The 22,247-nt window shown below is 43.8% G+C and overlaps 1 protein-coding gene across 6 annotated transcripts in view; it reads right to left on the bottom strand.

Moving 5' to 3' along the window:
* Positions 1 to 22,247, bottom strand: part of TANC1 (tetratricopeptide repeat, ankyrin repeat and coiled-coil containing 1) — a 184,259-nt gene that overhangs the window by 114,029 nt on the left and 47,983 nt on the right. For all 6 annotated transcript variants that reach the window (XM_077319955.1, XM_077319956.1, XM_077319953.1 and 3 more), the window contains exon 2: positions 7,278 to 7,357. In XM_077319955.1, the coding sequence (XP_077176070.1) occupies positions 7,278 to 7,338 (61 nt within the window). In that variant the 5' untranslated portion in view covers positions 7,339 to 7,357. The remainder of the gene's footprint in view (positions 1 to 7,277; positions 7,358 to 22,247) is intronic.

The following is a 22,247-nucleotide window of genomic DNA, read 5'->3' on the forward strand; positions in this document are numbered from 1 at the left end:
GTGGATGGAAAGAACTCCAGGTCAAATGAAATTTAGAAACCACCTTGGGGAAAAACCCTTACATGGGATGTAAGACTAATTTTGTTAAATGCTTTAAGGCAGTGGTCCCCAACCCGCGGGCCGCGGCCGCGAAGGCCATGTCGCCGGGCCGCAGCTCCCTCTCCCCGCCCCCCCACAGTAAAAAACTTTGCAGGCCGCAAGCTTGCAGCCCGGGAAGCTTCTTACTGCGGGAGGGGGGGGGAGAGGGAATCAGGGCCGGGCCGCGCATGCGCACATGCGCCATGCGTGGCTGAAATCGCGCATGCGCTGCATTTTCGCACCTCAAAAAGGTTGGGGATCACTGTTTTAAGGAATGGGGTGGTCAACCCACAGGGCTGCCAGCTCACTCACGGGTCTGGTGGACATGATGGCTACCAGGAAGACCGCCTTTCTTGACAAAAAGGCTTAGGAAACTGAAGTTCAACAATGGTCTCATTAACTGGGCCAAAATTAACTGCAATAACCATTGGGGAATCAATAAAGGAGTTGGTGGAAACATATAAATAGACCCATCAAAAATATCTGGGCAAAAATGGAAAATTCTCCTTGACATGAAAGGCGGCCATAGCCACCAAATGTGTTTGAACCAATTAAATGATCGTGCCCAGAAATAATAGGTACTCAGAACAGAGATTATAGGTACTCAAGAAACATATTCAATGGGCATGTAAATGGGCAAATACCCCTAGCAGTACCCGACCTTTGAAACATAACAACTTAAGATCATAAGAGTACCTACATGAAGGCTTATCACTTTGTACCAAAACCTCATGTACATCTTTGGAAAAAGCCATTTATAGCAGTATCCTCCAAGCCATGAGGTGTACGTGAGGAACACTGTGTAGGGTCAGATGAACCACACCAACAATTGATATTGACAGGAATGCCAAGCTCTTTAAATCCCTCCCCAAAACCCTCAGGCAGCTTTGGGGAGACATTTAAAGGCTTTGGGGAGGTATTTAAAGGGCTTGGCGCACCTGTAATCATCAGCTGTTTGGCGAGCCATGCCTTTTAAATGCTTCCCCACAAGCCTCGCAGGCAGCTTTTCATTATCAGCTGTTTAGTGGGCTCCACCATCCCCCCGCCTTTTTGTTTCTGGGATCGTTATTCTCTTTGAGGATTCTGGTGGAATTGTAGATGTCGGGCCCCTTTGCCCTTTTGTGAGGGGACTGAAATGGTTGAGGAGGATTTGGTTAGGACTGTTGAAAAGCCTATTATGGTTTTGGAATGGTCGCTGGAATTGATTCTGGCCATGATAAAAAGAGCGTGGTGAATCCATGCTGTCTCGGTATGAAGAAAAGCGTCACTTTTCATTCTCCCAAGGAGTACCAAAGCAGCTTACAAATACCTTTCCCTTCCTGTCCCCACAACAGACGCCTTGTGAAGTAGGTGAGGCTGAGAAAGCTCTAACAGAACTGCTCTGCAAGAACAGCCCTACGAGAATTGTGATTAGCCGAAGGTCACCCAGCTGGCTGCATGTGGAGGACTGGGAAATCAAACCCGGTTCTTCAGATTAGACTTTGCCACTCTTATGCTGCTTCTCAAAGCATGAGAGTCCCAATGCAGTCCAAAAGATATTCCCGATTCCACTGCCCGGCAGATCTTTTTTTATATCCATCAAGATTATATTAGCAGATTGTGAGAAGAGAAACAGCCCCCCAAAAGGTAGATTCTCAGCCCTGCATCTTGTTTCCACCATCAAAGCTGTGTTTTGGAGCCAGAAGTGCTATTGGATCACTACTACTGAAGCCATGAAATGGGCATGGTCTAAATGTTTTGTAATATTTTTCAATCTTGTGAGGATTGGCTTGTGCTGACGAGTGCTTGGACAAATTGGGGCAGTAAGGTCCATTAAACTTTCCAAGACTGGGAAGGCAACTAGAAGAAGCTACCCTGTCCACATCTGGGAGGCTATTTCAGTGGCAGGAGGCAGTCACTCAAAAAGTCTGGACCTAGACCCTGGGATAATATGTCTTCCAGCTGTCCCCAACCCTTGGGCCGGGGACCAGTACCAGTCCATGGATCAGTCAGTACTGGGCCGCAGCTCCTCCTCGTCCTGCTCCCTGGCTGCTGCCTCAGAGGCTGTCCTGCCACTCTGCCACTGGCTCATCTTTGGTGCTCTCCAGCAGCCGCCATGGCTGGGGCTCCCCTTCAACATGGCACTGCACAGCTGCTGCTGGCAGCGCCCCCCAGTGAGCAGCGGAAAGTCGGGGCACTGGCGGGAAAGCAAGTGGAGCAGGGGCTCAGGCGGCGGCAGCGACATCCCTCGGCAAAAGACTACCCCCCCCGGGCCTCAGTAAAATTGTTAAGCATTAACCGGTCCCCGGTGACAAAAAGGATGGGGACTACTGTCTTAGACAACAGAGGCAGTGGCCAGTCTGACAGGAGCAGTAGAAAAGTTGAATTATAAAATAAATTTAAAAAATAATAAACCTTCTTAGGAAGACTGGAACTGCCATACATGAATAGACAGGGATAGGCAGTCCTGGGGCCCAGATCATGAATGGCTCTAAAGCGGAGCATAAACAGTTTGAAATGGGCTAGAAATTTATTGACACCCAGTAAAGGGATCATAGAATAGGAGCAATAAGATCCCAGCAACAAGTCCTAGATAACAAATTTTGCATCAGCTCCAGCTTCTAAATAGTCTTCAAGACTAGCCCCATGTAGTGTGAGTAGCAGTAATCTAGCCTCAAGGTTACTAAAGCACAGATTAGCACAGCCATGTTTTATGTTGTGAGCAGTTTCAAACATTATTATCAAGAATGGTTAGAATATTTCACTAAGCAAGCACTAAAAAAATTCTGCAAAAAGAATGAGCAGCAAATAGTAATAAGCATATGTTTCTTCCTCTGCTGTCTCCAATTTGTTTCCATGGTACAACCATCAATGCTGAATGCTGTAATCATCCTCAGACAAATGAACACATGAAGCTGCTTTATACTGAATCAGACCAATACTCCATCAAGTTCAAAACTCTCTACTCAGACTGGCATTGACTCTCCAGTGTCTCAAGACATTCTTCACATCACCTGCCTGGTCCTTTTTAACTGGAGATGCTGAGCCCTTCTTCATGCCAAACAGATGATCTGCCACTGAGCCATAGCCTCTCCCCAGATGGCAATGTTCCGACTAAAACTATCAATGTTTTCTTCACTGTAATATTTTGCACACTTGAACGCTACCACATACAAGTAATGCTCCTGTAATACAATCAACCTCTAAATTTTACTCTTGCCTATCTACTAGCAAAATAAGCTTATTCTAAGTGGAAGATAACTTTTTGAAACACCAAGTTTTCCAGCACTAGAAGTTATTAGACCTTTGGATGTAATTATTCCTTGTGGTTAATCTCAATTTGAAACACTAGTTTTAGTGCTTGAACATCTCACTAGAAGTCTGTAAAAAACAATCCCTGAATACTGTAATACCACACCAAATACCTACTTGGTCAGCAAAAAATGCCACTGTACTAAACTCTTTTATAATTATCAAGAACCACAGAAAATCGGCACAGCAATATAGAATAAATCAAAAACAGGCCCTTATGTTTAAGTGTGAAACAAAGGATCTTCTGTTGAGGGATGTATTCAGAAGAATGACCAAAAATTCAAACTGAAACTTGAAAAGGTTCCAGAGCAACTTCAACATTTAAAACTAGCAATTCTGAACATTCCCATGCCAAGAAATTCTTTTCATTTAAAATTTCAAAGGTTATCAAGAAAAGGCTTGCACACACAAAAAGGGCCAAATGGATTTTTCTATTTAGCTTTAAGATGTCAAAATCTATTTTACGGTTTTGAAATCTCAAGCTTATAAAAAAAAAAACACTGGAAGCACATCATTGGAAGCATTAATAACTTAGTTTGCAACTAGTCCAAATACCTGCTTTTAAAGAGCACCATCAAAGAAAGGCCAGGGTCAGATGTATGTTTTAAATAAAAAGCCACAAGCTAAAAAGCTTTCCCTTGCTTTATCAAGGAAACTATTTAAATAGGTCAACGTGGGTCAAAAGAGGGGCTATTAGAAGAAGCTGGTCCACTAAAATGTTAGCCTGAAAGCTTTTGGGGTCAAGTACCTATTTTCTTGAACTTTATAAAGCATCATTCACATATGAACCGTTGTAATAATGACAATGGCCTATATCCTACTGTGCCATTAAGTAGAGTCTGATGCTTTCCCCTGTCCTAATCTGCCTTCAATTTAAGGGGCTCTGCCTCCAAACATGAGCAGTTTCAAAATGAAGAAATGTGGGGCAGTTCCATCGATTTCCCATCCCCTGCGGCATACTTTTAAATCTTCCTTCCAGCTGTCCAGAGGGTGGAGCGGGGGATCCCCTGTCGCTTGAGAATGGTACTTTAAGGGGCACAGGGGGAGTGAGAGGAGGCAGGTGAGGAAGCTGAGTTTTGTGGATGAAAATTCCTTCTGCCTACACCAGTAAACTTTTACTGCCAGTAAATTATTCTATCCATGTACCAAAAGATTATCTTTTTGTATAAAGTCCCAGACTGCAAGTTAACGCATGGAGTTCCTAATGTTTATATATTTTATAAATATTGTATTATAATGACTTCACATACACTGAATATTTACCTGGAAATGATTGAGGTTCCTTAATATTATCTCTGACTGGAACGTGGAGATTGGCATGAGCAATTAAAATTCAATTAAGCCTAGAGAATTATTCATTATATTTAGATCATTCTTAACAATTATTGGCAAAATAATTCTTACCCTTTCCAGAACTGAGATTTTAATATATTTGGCTAATCTAAACTGAAGATAACCTTACTATAAATAAATCCGGTATGGTATTGAATAGGAAGGGTCATATTATTTAGTATATATATTCTAATATATATATAATTAGATATAAAGCCCGCTGTAGGCTAAATACAGCGGGCGCTAGCCGGGTGGGCGGATGGATGGGGGGAAGAAAGGAAGAAAGGGAGAAAGCAAGGAAGAAAGGGAGTAATGGAGAAAGCGAGCAAGCAAGTGGGAGAGAAAGAGGCAGAGAGAGAGAGGCAAAGAGGAGACAGAAAATGAGGAAGGAAGGAAGGAAGGAAGGAAGGAAGGAAGGAAGGAAGGAAGGAAGGAAGGAAGGAAGGAAGGAAGGAAGGAAGGAAGGAAGGAAGGAAGGAAGGAAGGAAGGAAGGAAGGAAGGAAGGAAGGAAGGAAGGAAGGAAGGAAGGAAGGAAGGAATGAGAGGGTGGCATGAGAGGGTAAAGGGCATGAGAGGGTAAAGGTGGCATGAGAGGGTAAAGGGCAGGAGGAAGGGGGGAAGGAGCAGTTGTGGAAGGGGCAAGTATGGTTGGGTGGGGAAGAGTGGCTTCAGCCGGGAGAAGCCGGAGGAGGATGACGCTGGTCGGAGGACTCACCGCGTGGACTGGCAGTCCAGTCTGTGCGCTGAGTCCCCGGCCAGGCAAAGCAGCCAATGGGGAGCCCATTGGCTGCTCGGCCCTGGATAGACACTCGGAGGGACCAATCAGGAGCCATTTTGCGGCTCCTGATTGGCCCCTCCGAGTTTTTATCCCGGACAGGGCCGGCCCTAACTCCTTCCCAACAGCCCTTACCCTTTTATTCAATCCACTCCACAGGAGCGGTTTAAAGATTAGTAAAAACAGTCTGTGTGTGCGCGTATATATGTATATATGTATGTGTGTGTGTGTGTGTGTGTGTGTGTGTGTGTGTATATATATAGTTAAACATTGTTTATATATGTAATCAGCAAAAATAGTATTTCATATACACATACAGACACGCTAATATGTGTAATTATTATTAAATCTATTCAACAATTCTTTTTCCAGGTGGCAGATCTGTTACCTCTGGCAAATATTTCAGTTATTTTAAGGTTCATATAACAGCTATACTTAACAATTAGAACTCTGTAAAAGTCAGATGGCAATCAGAAATAAAATATACTTAGAAATGAACATCAGTATTGCTGGTTAGTGAAGCTATTTCCATTCAAAGACTCTGTGATGTTACCCCTCTCTAGGTCATATCGGCTCTGACAACACTTTTAGCAACTGGGGTGCTTGGGTCCATAAAAGGGGCAGATGTAGGGCCATATATTTTCCAATTACAGGATAAGTTTAGAAACTGATGTCCCCAGTTTCATTTTAAAACCTTTTCCAGTTGTAAATAATCTGACCATCCCGGGGAGGGGGGAGGTATGAGGTGGTTTTGAAAACAGTTTCAGCTTATGATGGTCAAATACAATCTTTCTAAGCAAAACCTTTAGTCATGATAAGACTCAGTAATCACTTCTATGACTAAATTTTCCCAGAATGAAAGTATAGTTGAGCACTAGAATTGCTAAACTGTATTGTGGCTTGATCAAATAATACGTTTGGGATCTTTTTCGAGTAGGAACTTCATGGTCATTTCCTCATGAGGAATATTTTCCTGGACAGCCTCTTAGAGCCCTGTTCTCATGTCGATGCTGCCATCCCGAAGTTGTCCAGTAGACGGGTTGAGATTCGGCCATTTTTAAAGTGTGATGCAGTAAATCCAGGAAAATGGATTTACCACCCTCTACCGTGCATCCCAGCAGTGAGCAAGCAGTGAGCAACCAGGGATAAGACATGGGGAAATGCGCTATGGTCTCTTCAGTGTTGTCCCACCCTCCCCTTTCCATTTCCGCTGCTAATTGGCCCCCGCCTTGTCATCCTCATCCCCCCTCTCGCCCACCGGGGTACCTCACCATCCAAGCCGCCACCGCCCCTGCCTCCCTTTCCGTGCCCTCCACTGGCTGGCCTCCACTGCTGCCTTGGTATCCACAGGCGCTGGGGCCAGACCTGCCACCCACAACTAGCAGCATTCAGATACTTCAACTTTTATTCACAGCCATAATGAAAAGAGATTGCCAGAAAGTTGAATTCTGAAGGCAAAACTAAATTCTACGAGACATCTATACAGTCCATACATACAGTCTTTGATATAAGATCACATTGTTCTCTTGCTCCATTGCTCACTCTTTAAGTTAATTTTAATGAATATTATTAGTATAGATATATGACTCGTGAAGTCTGACCTTGCCTGCACTGGACTGGATTAACTAACAAGTAAGCTAATATTCCAAAGCATATATTATGGAAATTAAACAATGCATTGTTATGCTAAGTTAGGTGTTTCCACCTTAACTAAACATGGGTCAGTTCAACTTTGCCTAAGAAACACTTTTTCACAGTCATAACTAAATCTATAGCTCACCAACATGTGAACAGACCTACCAGATTCCTTTTTGCCGGCCTTTGCACCATCTCTGCTCTTCTTCAGAACTGCTTTTAACATTTTAACACTGTTCTTTTCCCTTTAAAAAAAAGAGAGAGGGGATAAAAGTTTTAAATTATGGTTCGTATAAAAGGATACCCGCACAGGCAATTTTTTCACAAGTTGAAATAAACCAGATAATAGAAGATTAATTCAAAACACATTGAGGGGGTTTACTTTTATTTTTACATGACTTTGTTGTATTTGTTAAAGCACATACTGAAGCTAGAAGGAATGTTTTAATACTAGAACCAAGTAGCTCAAGGTTTACTGTCCTGTTATAAAGAAAAACAGCATACAACATTCTCTACATTCCTCGTATAATTAAGGTTATGAGGCTAAACCTGGATAAATTACTGTTAGGCACTCTCTGGGCACGATTGTTTGGCTTTTGACCAGAGTTTATCAAGACAGGAAAATTTAAACACTAGCTACAACTCCACAGTATTTATCAAGAATTAACAGAAAGCTGGGTAAGGGACAATGAACTGACTACTGAAAGAAATATGCCTTAATACGTTTTAAAACTCCTACCTTATCCTAAAACTAAAAGAACCACCTGTACGGTGTGTAACAAAGACACTTTAAAATTCCCCAGAGGTGATGCTCTTTCAAAAGAAAAAAAATGTTTTCCTGCAGGAATTACCGATTCATACCACGCACCGGACATAGGTACATAGTTTGAAAACAGCTTTATTTCTGTTGTTGGTAGGCATTTAAAGCTCCATCTGATACTTTTTAAAAATTAGTGCCCTGGACCACTTAAAAGTAAAATATATTAAAATGAAAATAATCTTCCCACCCCTCTGGAGTATTACGACATCATCCACGGAATATCATCATTTTTCATCTACTTCTCCCGCAAAAGCAGATGTCAGAATTCGAGAAAGGAGATTTAAAAATTTCAGACTACAAGTGAGGGATGCATTTTTTTGCAAATACACTCTCATGTTTAAAAAAAACACACACACACTGTCCTGGTAATGTAATATAAGATAAAAACCAGAAGGTTTTAGTACAACCCTGCTGTACAATACTTCTATTTACAATGGCTCCAACCTGGATCCAACACATAGTATTTAGTAGGGGACCCCCATCCTGATTCAGTTTGCAGGCACCTTTGGATTTCTGACACAGGATGCTGAGCAGTCACAAAGTGGCTGCCACAGAAGGTGGAGCGATACATACACCCAGAAGAAGTCAAAGAGGAGAAGGCTACTTTTAAAAATAAAGTGCAAAAGAGTAGTGAGAAAGAGAATAAAACCAATGGTGGTGACAGCTGTTACTAAAGCAACATTATTTTACACTTCGCATCCAATAAGAATGAAATCCAATAAGACTTTGCATCCAATAGCCTATCAGAAACTGTGCTGGACAAAAATTACCACCTGGCTCCACCCACTTTCTGAAGACACTTGTTAGACACAAGGTGAAGTGCTGGTGGGTACCATGGCCCCTAGAGGAACCACAGTGTCTAAATTGCTTCCTAAAATCCTATTTCTATGTTCTTAACTTTTCCCCTGACTTAACCTTCAGCCCACTTCATTCCCCCCTCAATTACAATCCCCTCAACTAAGTCATGTCTTAAGGTTTTCATTCTTCTCTGATCTACAGCTCTTTAATTAAGCCTTGCCCTAACCCAGCATTTCTTAACTGTTTTACTGTTGAGAAATCCCTGAAACATTCCCTGGAAAATTCCTGGAGCCAGCATGGTGCAGTTGTTAAGAGTGGCAGCTTCTAATCTGGTGAGCCAGGTTTGATTCCCTGCTCCTCCATATGGAGCCAGCTGCGTGACCTTGGGTTCATCACAGCCCTGATAGTCTCACAGAGCAGTTCTGTCAGAACTCTCTCAGCCCCACCTCCCTCACAGGGTGTTTGTTGTGGGGAAAGGAATGGAAGGTGATTGGTATCCACTTTTAGACTCCTTCAGGCAATGTTTGGTACTCTCCCCATGTTATTCAACATCTATATGCATCCTGTGGGTCAACTGGCCCAGAGTTTTGGGCTGAGGTATCAGTATGCTGATGACACCCAGCTCTATCTCCTTTTGGACAGCTGTCCCAACTCCCTCCCCCACCAGGTCCATGTGCCAGTTGTTTGGAGATGGTGACAGTCTGGCTCAAGCAGAGTTGCCTGAAACTCAACTCTTCCAAGACAGCAGCTAGTACAGAATGTTGCTGCAAGGGTTCTTGCAGGAGCTTCCTAGAGAGCTCATATGTAGCCAGTCTTGAATCAACTGCATTGGTTGCCAGTTGTATACCAGATCTAGTATTGGTTCTGACATTAAAGGCCATTTGTGGTCTGGGCCCAATGTAACTGAGAGACTGGCTAACTTCCTATGCCCCCCACAGGGTACTTCACTCTGCGGGTTTGAACAGACTGGTGGTCCCTGGCCCACAAGAAGTACACCTAGCCTTGACTAGGGCCAGGGCCTTTTTAGTTCTGGCCACTACCTGGTGGAATGAGCTCCCAGAAGAGTTAAGGGCACTGTTGGAGTTGTCTCTGTGCACATGCCCACCTGGGGCCCCTCCCCTTCCCACTTCCTCCAAACCTATCATTGGTCATTTTTGGACAGAGGAGTGGGTGGGTCAGCGTGACCATATATGGTCATATCACTCAATAAACGTTTAACAGTTTTTAAAAATATATTTAAAATAATTAACTTCCACCCAGTCAGGAAACCCAGGGTTGTCATGAAATCCCAGGGTTTCCCAAAACCCTGGTTGAGAAAGCCTGCCCCAACCACATATCTGGAGTATATCTTCAATACTTCCCAGACTTTTAGATCTTGGATCTGTTTAAACAGGGTCCCCAGAAAGCCTGCCACCAAGTCTGCAGAACTCATGAAGACATGAAGCTGCCTTACATTGAATCACCCTTGGTCCATCAAAATCAGTATTGTCTAAGGCCACCAGCAGCTCTACTGGATCTCAGGTTGCCTTTCACATCACCTCCTATCCAATCCTTTTAAACTGGAGATGCTGAGGACTCGACCTGGGACCATCTTCATGCCAAGTAGATGCTCTTCTAGTAAGCTACAACCCCTGAGAATGGGGAACATCCACTTATCTTCTGGAAGTATTCAAAGAGAGGAACAGGATACAAGAAACATAAATTTCATGAACCCTTTATTCTAAAATGTGTGCAAGAAGAGGAGAGGTTGCTTACTTAAATGGCACTTTAATAATAGTTAACAGGAAATTTTCCTAAATGTGCACTATCAGGCATATGTATTGTGTGTATGCATGTGTGTGCGTGTAGTGCTGACTTCACAGCCAACTCATATTGACTTTATAGAGCTTTCAAGATGAGACACACAGAGGTTGCTTGCCATTGCCTACGTCCATGTAGCGACCCTGAATTTCCTCTCTGGTTGGTACATACCTTTGACAAGACCATGCTAGCTGGGGCCATTCCGATCAAGACATGCAATGGCTATTAACTGCAATAAACTGAAATACAGGACATACCTTTTATACTTCAGAAACCAGAACAATATGTATTTTTTTTTCCAAATTAGCTCACAGAAAAATTACTATCCTTGGTTTTAAAAGGTAGGTGGGCAACTTCTAAAACGCACAAGCATATCTATCCCCAAGGTGTAGGGAGCCTTAATGCTTTCTTGAATTAACGTACGTTAACAATTACATGTCTGCAAGACGCATACTAGGCATAATAACTTCTAAGCAGGATCAAATTTTTCCTCACGGGGTTGTGCATACCCTTTCTACCCAAAGAAGCAGCAGCGTTCTTTGATGTTTTCAGCCCCACAGCTGTGCAAGTACTGTAAGATAATGAGACAGCTGTGATTTACATCTCTTACATTCCAGCCAAAAACTACTAGGAGACTTCATTGTTGCTACTTCCTCTTGCAAACACTGCCCTCTTAATCTCCATTGTTCCCTTTTCCATGTTCTCAAACCAGTGCTTTGAATAGAGCAGTTTTCATTTTGAGGGGAAACTCAAGGCTACGTCCAGCAGCCAACAGAACATATATTCAGTTTAAAAACTGATATCCTCAATTTGCTAGGGCACATTAACCAAGATGTATAGGAACAGCGTACAAAAAGGCTCAAAAGATATTCTTTCTTGTCATACATGAAAACACCCTAAGTTTTGTATTCACACTATACATAAGGGGTAGTCAAACTGCGGCCCTCCAGATGTCATAGAATAATAAGAGTTGGAAGGGATCTCATGGGTCATCTAGTCCAACCCCCTGCACTATGCAGGACACTCACCTCCCTATCGCTCATCTAGTGTAACCTGCCACCCCTTTGCCTTGACAGAATCAGTCTCTCTGTCATATGGCTATCTAGCCTCTAATCCCTTACCCAAATCATTTATAAATATGTTGAACAACACAGACCCCAGGACAGATCCTTGGGGTACTCCACTTGTCACTCTTTTCCAAGAAGATGCTGAATCATTAATAAGTACCCTCTAGGTACGATTGGTCAACCAGTTATTGATCCATGGACTTCAATTCCCATGAGCCCCTGCCAGCGTCCATGTAGTCCATGGGCATCTGGAGGGACGCAGTTTGACTACCCCTGCTATACAGTATAAACTTATATTGCTTGAGAATGGAAGCTCTATTACAGAAGATTCTATCCCACCTGAATTTGCATGCCATACTGGCACAGTTCCTTCCACTACAAGTAATTATAACATGGCTCCAATGGACTTTTCAGGCTTAAGGTGCATTTTGTACATCCTTCGCATTTCAATCATAGACTAGGGATTAGAAAGATCGGCACAGGGTGACACCACCATCCAGAAAAGTGGCTGTGGGAGGTGGGGGAAGCCATCTTCTGTGTAGGCACAAATTGGGACTGTATCTGTACAGGCAGATCACAGACATATTATTTCTTGCCCAAAAACGCCAAACTTGAGGCACTCTACCCCTTTCAGAGCACAGATTTCTGCCTAATGCATTGCAGGCACCCCCTTCCCTCCGTTCCTTCTAAGTTGATGCAAGCCCCCATCATGGCACAACAGGCCCAGTGAGAAATCAGAGGGGTAGGAGGGAGGAAATGTCTGTCTGAATAGAAGACATAAATTAACACGTTACAGAAAAGTGTAACTCTGTTTTCATCTTCTAGCTTCTTGTGCGGTCCCACATTGGGACCATTAGAGAGTTTCTCAACAAAGGAGGTGGGTTAAGTCTCTCACTGGAACAGATTCTGCAGAATATGAATATATAATTGAAGTTTATGGGTTTGTAGTAGAATATCTAGAACTTCTGGGAGAAGAAGCCACTATGACCAAATCCTCTACATCATTATGCAGAAGCATGCAGTGCATCAAGAGATATGAGAGGGAGAAATGGGATGTAGTCCCTGTCTGTCAGGTCTGGTGAGCCAGAAAGGAGCAGTTCAATCTGTTATCATTTTCTCTCTAATCTTGTTCAGGAGAGGGAAGGGGGGAATACTAGAAAAGTGTGCCTGACCAAGGGTTCTGGAATGCATTCCCCAAAGAAGTTGCGTCACTGAACATTTAGTTGGTCTGACAGACTCTGCTCAGACTGTCTGCTTCTGTGTTTAAAATTTCTGCTATATGAATGGTTTTTGGAATTGCCCCAATACTTAAAGGTACTTCACAAGCTGCAGTTGCTTCTAAGCAAAGCCTCTGGGATCCTGTGCCTCCCTGCTTGTTAGCCCTGTTATGTGTTCTGGGGCCAGGTAGGGCGCAAGTAGCTTGGCTTGCACAGGTGAAAGAATGCCAACCGTGCTACTTTTGCTATCTGTTCCTCCATGGAGAGGGAGGTATCAAAGATCACACCCAGGTTCCTGGCTGAGCGTGCAACTGACAGCTGCACCTCATCCAGGTTGGGCGGTCATGCTTCCTTACTTGGCCTTTCCTACCGAATCACAGGGCCTCCGCCTTGCAGGGTTAAGCTTCAGATGACTTTGCTTGAACCAGCTCATCACTGCTTCCAGACATATGGCTAATGAGTCTGGGATGAGTCCATCATGAGGAAGAGCTGGGTGTCATCAGCATACTGATGACTTCCCAGTCCGAATCTCTTTATCAGCTGGACAAGAGGAAGCAGAAAGATGTTAAATAGGACTGGGGAGAGAACTGCTCCTTACAGCATCCCACAGTAGAGTTGCCAGCAATGTGATTGGTTCTCTCCCGTTGCTACCCTCTGTTTGCGACCCTGGAGGAAAGAGATGAGTCTTTTAAGGGCTGTCCATCAGATCCCAGTGTTGGAAAGAAGGCGAGCTAGTAGCTCGTGATCTGCTGTGTCAAACGCTGCTGTGAGATCAAGTAGTATTAGCAGTGCTGATCCACCTCAATCTAACTGATGGCGGAGGTCATCCATCGGGACAACCAGTGCTGTCTCAACTCCATGGCCAGGTCAGAAGCCTGACTGAGCTGGGTCTAGGACCAAAGCTTCTTCGGGGAATGTTGTTAGTTGGTACATGGCAGCTCTTTCCATCACCTTCCTTAGAAGCACTATGTGCAAGACAGGGTGGTAGTTGGCGGGCTTCCACGGATCCAGGGATGGTTTCTTCAAGGCCAGACCACTGTCTCCTTCAGCCCCTCTGGGAATTCTCCAGTTTAAAATATGATGGTAAGAGTGTTGAGGCAGGTCCATCAGTTGTCATGACAAAGGCCTCTATTTGGATGGCAGCAGTTGTCCTACAGGGTTGCTAGGCTGATTGTCATCTGTGTCAGAGAAGGAATCAGCAAGGGAGGCTAGGTGAGGAGACAAGGGACCAGGAAGGACCAGAATACCATCTTGGTCAGGCTCCGGATCTTTGGACTGGACAGTACATACTATTGATTTGGGTGCTGCCTTAGTCTTCTCCTTGTGCTTTGACTTTTTATGCTTCTTCGCAGGAGGTTCCGAATGAAATCGGACCTTAGCTGATGGTACTGGAGAGGGTGAATATGGCCATCTAGATTCTGCCTCCAAGGAACTGATGACGCCCTCTTTGAAGGAAACAGTCATCCTGACAGTCGGACTCACTGAAACCAACAAACTGATGGTTCAATAGTCAGAGCCAGGCGCAAGCAGACCCAAAACAGTAGGCCCAAAATTTAGAATAATTTTGGATGGACCTGAGGCAAAAAAAAGCCTTTTCCCATTGTGCAGTCTTAACTTTAGAGCAGGGGTAGTCAACCTGTGGTCCTCCAGATGTCAATGGACTACAATTCCCATGAGCCCCTGCCAGCGTTTGCTGGCAGGGGCTCATGGGAATTGTAGTCCACGGACATCTGGAGGACCACAGGTTGACTACCCCTGCTCTAGAGGCCCTATGCATCTGCGTCTTCGAAGTAAAGTGCTGACAAATTGGGCAAGTGCCAACGTTTTCTCCTAAACACAGGGGGCAGAGCTCATGCTGTTACTGGGCATCATCTTCATTCCACACCTGGAACCTTTTTTGAATAGTGCCTTAGACTCCATAACAAGGGATCACAAGCACAATGATCAATGAAAACCCAGTTTACAGTGAGGCTCGCCTCCCAAGAAAATAGGCTCTTGAAGCCTGAAAAGTAACATTCTGCAGCAGAACATGCTACTTAATCTTCACTTAAATGATGAGTACAGAGCACTGCTATAAATTTTCCTGTCCTTGTCGCAGTGAAAATGGGGCTGAGGGAAGGGAATAACTGTCTTCAGAACACTTGATGCATTGAGTGGGAACCCTGGACATTCACCTGCTACAAAAGGAGCGCGGGGGGGGGGGAGGCACTCTGGAGTTTTTGAGCTAGAAAGAAAATGCCCACAGCCAGCCTGCATAGGTGCAGGGGTATTGCCTTGAGAATTCTGGAAGATGAACTATCTTGCAAACAAGATGGGGGGGGGGCTATTTTTATGTCGGTTGCTTTTAAGAGCCACGATGGGCAATGGTCTAAGTGGGCAACTGGTTGGCCTCACTGTTGTTAGCATCCTGTCCACTTCAGCTAATGAGAGTTGTCTGAAGTAACTCAGTGTTCTCTCCAGAGACGGCCAAGGAGCAGAGAGTTGAGATTTTGTCTGCCAAATGCTTCGCAAATACCTCACAGCTAATATCGCATTGGCTAATATTTTGGTGCCCTTCATCAAGGGCAGTGAGGGATCAAACTATCCTAAATAACTGTTCTGGGCGTGAGTACGCAGATGTGATGGCAGTTGAGTAAAGGTTGCGTTTTACTGACTTCACAGCCATCTCATAGGCTTACATCTGCATTCTATAAGATGTTCTGGATTCTTAATCGCAAGTCTTCCTTCAAACTCACTCTAGTCATCACAGTTCCTCTTTCTTCTTGCAGAGCTCCTAGGTATACCAGGGAACCCGCTTGAGAAGACATCGGGGAGCTATCTCATCAATGGCTGCCTACATTCTGTCATGCCAGTCGCTGACAAGTCCATTTAGAGAAGTACCAGGAGGCACTGGTTCCCACACAGCATTCAGAAATCCATTTGGATCCACAAGTCTCCGTGGGAGGGCTAAAATCTGCTTGACACACAAACGAGGAGGGAATGGCAGCCTTAGCCAGGCCTTCAGAGCATAGTGGTCTGACCATGGCACGACACTGGCTGCAACCAGAACCACTTCTAGCCCTGTGCCAAAAATGAGATCCAGAGTATGGCCTGCCTGATGGGTAGGGCCAACCACCAATTGCAAAAGACCTAGTGTCGCCATGCCACGTCTGAAGTTTTTCAAAGCCTGAAGAATGTTTCAGGGGGTCCTCAACAGTAAAAAGGTTGAAAAAGGCTGCTCTAGTTACTGTATTCCAAAAGAAATTATATGGTCTGAACTCTGTGTCTTACATTTTGATAAGTGAACCGTTTTGAAACCAAGGAAGGAAAAAACAACAACTAGATATATAGACAATCACTCTATGTACTGCATCAGCAGCTCTCTACAAGTTGGACACAGGAAATTATTTTCTATCCTTAATTTACTACATGCCCTAAATTATGAGACTGACAGATGTGCTCTGTTGGTGGGAGGGGGGAACCTCTGGCAATAAATAGCATCTACAATAAGGGTATTTCTGAACAGGATGGGGCAATGATTTATAGTTTAACATGAAAATATTAACTGATCTACTGTGAGATCAGGACATGTGGTGAATAATTAGTTGGTATTCCATGCAGAATGCAGGCTTGGAAGGTGACTTTGAAGTAGCAACACAACAGCTTAGAACAAAGTACTGAGAAGATACTCAAATAAAAGAAAAGCTGGTTTGCAAGAAGGAGCCTGGCAAATATGTAGTGCAAGTTCAACAAAAGATTTCTTCTAACAGGTACCACCATTTAAAAATACTGATTACCTAAACATCTTTATTTTTTCAAAGTGGCATTTCAAAACTTATGATGTGATTATCAGATGGAAGTCTATGAAGGAAGAACTTGCCAATCCTTTGAAAATCTAAAGTTGCCTCTTGTCCCAAGTTTTTCTTTTGTTTCTATAGCTGTTCCTTTTCAGAAATATTCCCAACCCCAGAATCTTTCTTTGCTCATTCAGTTTCAAGGAATCATCCACTTTGCAGTATCCATGGCTTTATTACAAATTTCCATTCTTCTGCACCCTTCAAGAGCTGCAGCTCTCTCACCAAAATGTGGAGTGACATGAGGAGAGGGAAAATGAGTTAGCACAAGTCAACCAAACCTTTGGATGTCACGAATGTTACAATGATAGGCCTTTCTCAATTCGCACACTGCTCTTCCTTACCCAGCCTTTTTCAACGTTTTGACTGTGAATGTACTGCTGAATTATTTTTCAGGCTTCAATGTATCAGGAAGTTATTTCAACTGGCCACGCCTCCCTGCCACACCCTCCCAGAAGTGAGAGGAGACTCAGTCAATGAAGTTTTAAATGGGCAGGGCCCCTCCCCTTCCCACCCCCTCCAGGCCCGTCATTGGAGGAGGTGGAATCAACTTGCCCAAATAAGGGTAGATTTTTTTAACATTTAAAACTTTTTTCTTTCCTGTTCGCTTGGAGCTGGAAATGGCAGGAAGAGGGAGGGCTCTTCCCAGCCACCATTTTGAAAACCCCCACACCATGGTACCACTGAGGGGCCTTTGCAGTTTTGGACAGTACCTTGGTTGGGAAACTCTGCCCTAACTGAGGTATTAAGGTAGACATTCTAGATAGCATTATACAATACAATGAAGTTGTAGAATTTTCTCCTCACAGAGATTGCCTCAGTGACTTTTATTTCTATGTGTACAATGTCCATGGGTCCATGTTTTGTTGGGTCCATGTTTTGTTGAAGCGTTTTTATTGTTTATACACACATGTAATTGTTTCTAATAAAATGTATAATATACAACAAAGAGATACTACCAAGGCAAAGAGAAACAATAAGCACAGACAAACTCCTTTGGAAAGGCTAGATTCAAGATATTAATTACATAATCCAAGATTTCTAAAAAAAAACTCTGTAAAGATGCAACAAACTGGGTTCAAATTAATGGTTTTGAGACAAGACGCTGGTAACATGGCAAACTATGGGTAGAGAAAACCAAGAAGTACAGCACAGAACCCCCATAGTCAAAATGTGTTGTAAACATGTACATTCAGAAAGTTCCAGGCTATGGTTTAAAAACTGAAATTTTTGAACTACGAAAGGTTTAGCATGTTTGGGGAACTTGACATCTACCTTCCTTGTAACACTTGATCTGCACACTCAAGACAGTAGAGTTCAACTGTAGCCGAAGCTAATGTATAACACAGAACAGTTATATTTGAAGCCAGTTTTCTAGCATCACTGGCACAGAAGTCTTTGCAAGCACTCTAGAAGTTTTCTGTATAATACAGAACCCCAGCATTGTGGTTGCTTCAGAAGTGCAAATGTTTGCATTCACTTTTCATAAAATAGCATTACATAAAACAAACACTTTGGAATGATAATAACAACAACAACAACAAAAGCCAGGAGAAAGGTGAGGCTTTTCTGTTCATTTATATTTAAATATCTTGGGAGTTTTACCTTGTCTATATGTGTCGACTGATCAAATAAGCAACAATTTCAAAGATGTCTTTCCAAAATAAACACCAAGCTTTAATTATCATTTTCTAAAGTAATGTTAGAATGTATTTAAAAAGAAGTCATATATAGACCTCAGGTTTTGCTTTCTAAAAAAGCCCTCTCTCTTCCAATCAGTCTGTCCAGAACGGATCACCAAGGACAAAATTAAAGTTAAGGACACGTTAGAAAAAGCTTCCTACTTATGGTCAAACTGATCCTTGCCTATACACAGATGCATATAAATGAGCGAGTCAACACAAGATAAAGAGAGACTCCATTCTCCCTACATATGCCCTTTCTCCAATCAACCTTGTGCTAATGTTCTAGCACAAATCGTGTGTTTTTCTACATAGTATATAGTCAGGAACATACCTTAGCTCAGTGGTTCTCAACCTTCCTAATGCCGTGACCCTTTAATACAGTTCCTCATGTTGTGGTGACCCCCAACCTTAAAATTAGGCAAGTGTTCTTTCACAGGAATTTAACCAAAACTGACTAATGGGGTGAAGATCCATTGTTCATGACTGTATGTAAATTGTTTTTTTCCCCAGGGTTTCTCAGTTCAGTTCTGCCTCTTGCCCCACCATGCCAACCTCGCTCTTTTCTGCTGCTCCTGACAGATCTACCTCCGGCCAAGCTGCTCGCCCTGCCGCGACCACTGTGAACGGGTCATTTGACCCCCAAAGGGGTCCCGACCCCCAGGTTGAGAACCGCTGCCTTAGCTGTTCTTACTAGGCACAGATACATTGTCCATGCATATCTCCACTTGTGCATCTGAAGTGTCATACCTAAAGTAACAAAAAAAAGCAGCATAGATTTTTATAAACCTATCTCTCACATAACCACTCTCCCTTTTTATAACCTCTCTGTCTCTCTTTGCACATTTGTTATAGACATTGATTTTAGGCTTTTCTGCCATACCCCTGCTAGGCACAGCAGACCTTCGAAATCCAGCAACGGAATTCTTTCAGGGGCAGGGGTGACCCATTATATTTTATTCATGCGTGCTGTGGAACTTGAAAGAGCTGCCATTGGTGTGTTTTCCCGCTGCATTCATCAACCATTGGCAGCATGCCAAAACAGCAGTTAAACATTAAACATTCATATTAGCCCCAGCAAAGGAGCAGCTTCACACTCTCCACTGGGAGGACTTGTGGGACAAAAGGGAAGTGCTGCTACACAACAGAAAACATCCCTTCCCTTCAGCCAGCTGAGTCATACAGCTTTGCCGCTCATCAAACCTGTTTTTAAAAGCAGGCCCCTATTATTATTATTATTATTATTATTATTATTATCTTTCGATTTATTGCCCGCCACTCCCTTACGGCTCGTGGCGGGTTACAACATTTTAAAACCCCCAATAAAATCCATTAAAAACCCTCAGCAACAATTACAATAAAACATTATCGGTTAGCAAGCTAACCTGGCAAGATAGGCTAATCAACCTCCCCCTCCTACTACAAGCAGGTGGAGAGGGGATACTGATGGTACTAATCCCCAATCTCAATCCCAGGTCCTGGGTCCCGGGTCCCTGGGGGGGGCATAGATGTTAGCCTCGTCCTCAACCGTAAACCTGGCGGAAGAGCTCCGTCTTGCAGGCCCTGCGGAATGATGGAAGATCTTGCAGGGCCCGCAGCTCTCCCGGGAGCTCATTCCACCAGGTAGGGGCCAGGACCGAAAAGGCCCTGGCCCTGGTCGAGGCCAGGCGTGCTTCCCTGGGGCCAGGAACGACCAGCAGATTTTCTCCCGCAGAACGTAAGGCTCTGCGGGGGGCATAGGGTGATAGGCGGTCCCTCAGGTATGTGGGTCCCAACTCGCGTAAAGCCTTGAAGGTTAAAACCAAAACCTTGAACCGGATCCGGGCAGCAATTGGCAACCAGTGCAGCTGCCTCAGCACTGGCTGAATGTGAGCCCTCCAAGGTGTACCAGTGAGGACCCTGGCAGCTGCGTTTTGCACTAGCTGGAGTTTCCTAGAGGATACATCTGGTTAAGTCCTAGGAAAACATGAGATGGCAGAGGAAAAAGGGAGCCATCCCTAAAACTGCTGTAGTTTCAAAGGTCTTTTGAAATTCACCTTCCCTGTCAGATAATCTAGTGCTCTATCCTTCTTTCAGACAACTTTCGTACCCCCCCCCACGCAATCTGGAGACTGCCTAGAGCAGGGGTAGTCAAACTGTGGCCCTCCAGATGTTCATGGACTACAATTCCCATGAGCCCCTGCCAACGCTGGGAATTGTAGTCCATGGAAATCTGGAGGGCCACAGTTTGACTACCACTGGCCTAGAGTCAGTGTGGTTCAGTGGTTAAGAGCAGTGAATTCTAATCTGGGGACCAGGTTTGATTCCTCATTTCTCCACAGGCCTTGGGCCAGTCAGTTTTCTCAGAACTCTTTCAGCCCCACCTACCTTATATGGTGTCTGTTGTGGGGTGTGGAAAGGAAGGCTATTGTAAGCTGCTTTGAAACTCCTTAGGGTAGAGAAAAGCAGAGTATAAAAACCAACTCTTCTTCTAGCGTGACACCTCCACCTAAGGCAGTTCATTTAGAAGTGTACCCTGTTCCTTGACAAGAGCTATATATTTCTCTCTTACTAACAAAATGATATTCAACATGACTCAGAAGCTAAATTTTAAAAGAAACTACATTTAAAATTTAGTGTTATGTCAGCTTAGTTTTTATTCTTATTTTATTTTGTATATAAGATTTTCTAGCTTTCCATAATCCATTTTGAGTCTGAGAGAAAGGCAGATCATAAATAAAGACTGGTACATAGATAGTGATATAATTTTGGAGGAACAGATGTGGTATATGCAGACGACACATAGGGTGGGAGAAGGACCTGTCATGGTGAGTAACCAATGGTTGCTCTCCCCTGGCTCTAGGACTCCATCTCTGTTAGGACATGAAAGAGCAATCAATTCATCCCAGATGGGACAGTGTCAGCTCCATCCATCACATGCAGCAGAACACATCTGCCAAATGTTGCATCGGCTTCATAAGTGAAGGACGAAGAGTGGTTCCAGCGGTGGAGACAGGAAGAGGAAGAAGTTTGTCCCTAGCAACAGCAGTGAGAACCACTCATCACGAATGAAGTCCTAGAGCCAGGGGAGACGGTAACCATTCTACATATACATACAAGGATGGTATGAGAGACTTCTACCCTAATATCAAAAAGTACTGGAAAAACAGTATAACCTACAAGATCTCTTACAGATTACAGGTGGGAAGAAGCATCAATAAAGGATATGCAGGTCTCTTTTCAAAGGAAAAGAATAAGAATATAGATGAGGGTGCCTGACAAGGATGCCAGATCCGAGATAAGACCTTGAGATCCCTTGGAATTATAGCTCTTTTACAAACTAAGAGATTCCCCTGGAGAAAATGACTGCTTTGGAGAGTGGCCTCCATAGCATTATACTCCACTGAGGTCCCTCTCCAAAGCCTAAATCCCGCCCACTCCTAGCTCCATCCCCAATGTCTCCCGATATTTCCCAACCCAGAGCTGCCTACCCTAGTGCCTGAAGAGCTTCCAATATGAAACTGAAAAAAATGCTGCAGTGTTATTAGGATATCTTAATACGAAGGAATAAAGCCAGCATCGTGTGGTGCAGGGGTGACCAAACTGTGGCTCTCCAGATGTCCATTGACTTCATGTTGGCAGGTACTCCTGGGAATTGTGGTCCAGGGACATCTGGAGAGCCACACTGTGACCTCCCCTGCTGTACTGGTTTGAGTATTACACTAGGATTTGGGAGAGTCAGTTTTGAATCCCCACTCTGACAAGGAACCTGATTGGGTAATTGTGGATCAGTTTCACTCTCTCAGCCTAACCTATCTCACCAAGTTGTGCAGAAGATAAAATGGATTTTAAAAAAAGGATACAGCAAGTCACTTCAGGCCCCCAGTGGAAGGAAGAATCTGCTGTGACTATCAGCAATATTTACATTTTGATATATAA

The sequence above is a fragment of the Paroedura picta genome, chromosome 2 (assembly GCF_049243985.1).
Source record: "Paroedura picta isolate Pp20150507F chromosome 2, Ppicta_v3.0, whole genome shotgun sequence".
Classification (NCBI taxonomy): Eukaryota; Metazoa; Chordata; class Lepidosauria; order Squamata; family Gekkonidae; genus Paroedura; species Paroedura picta.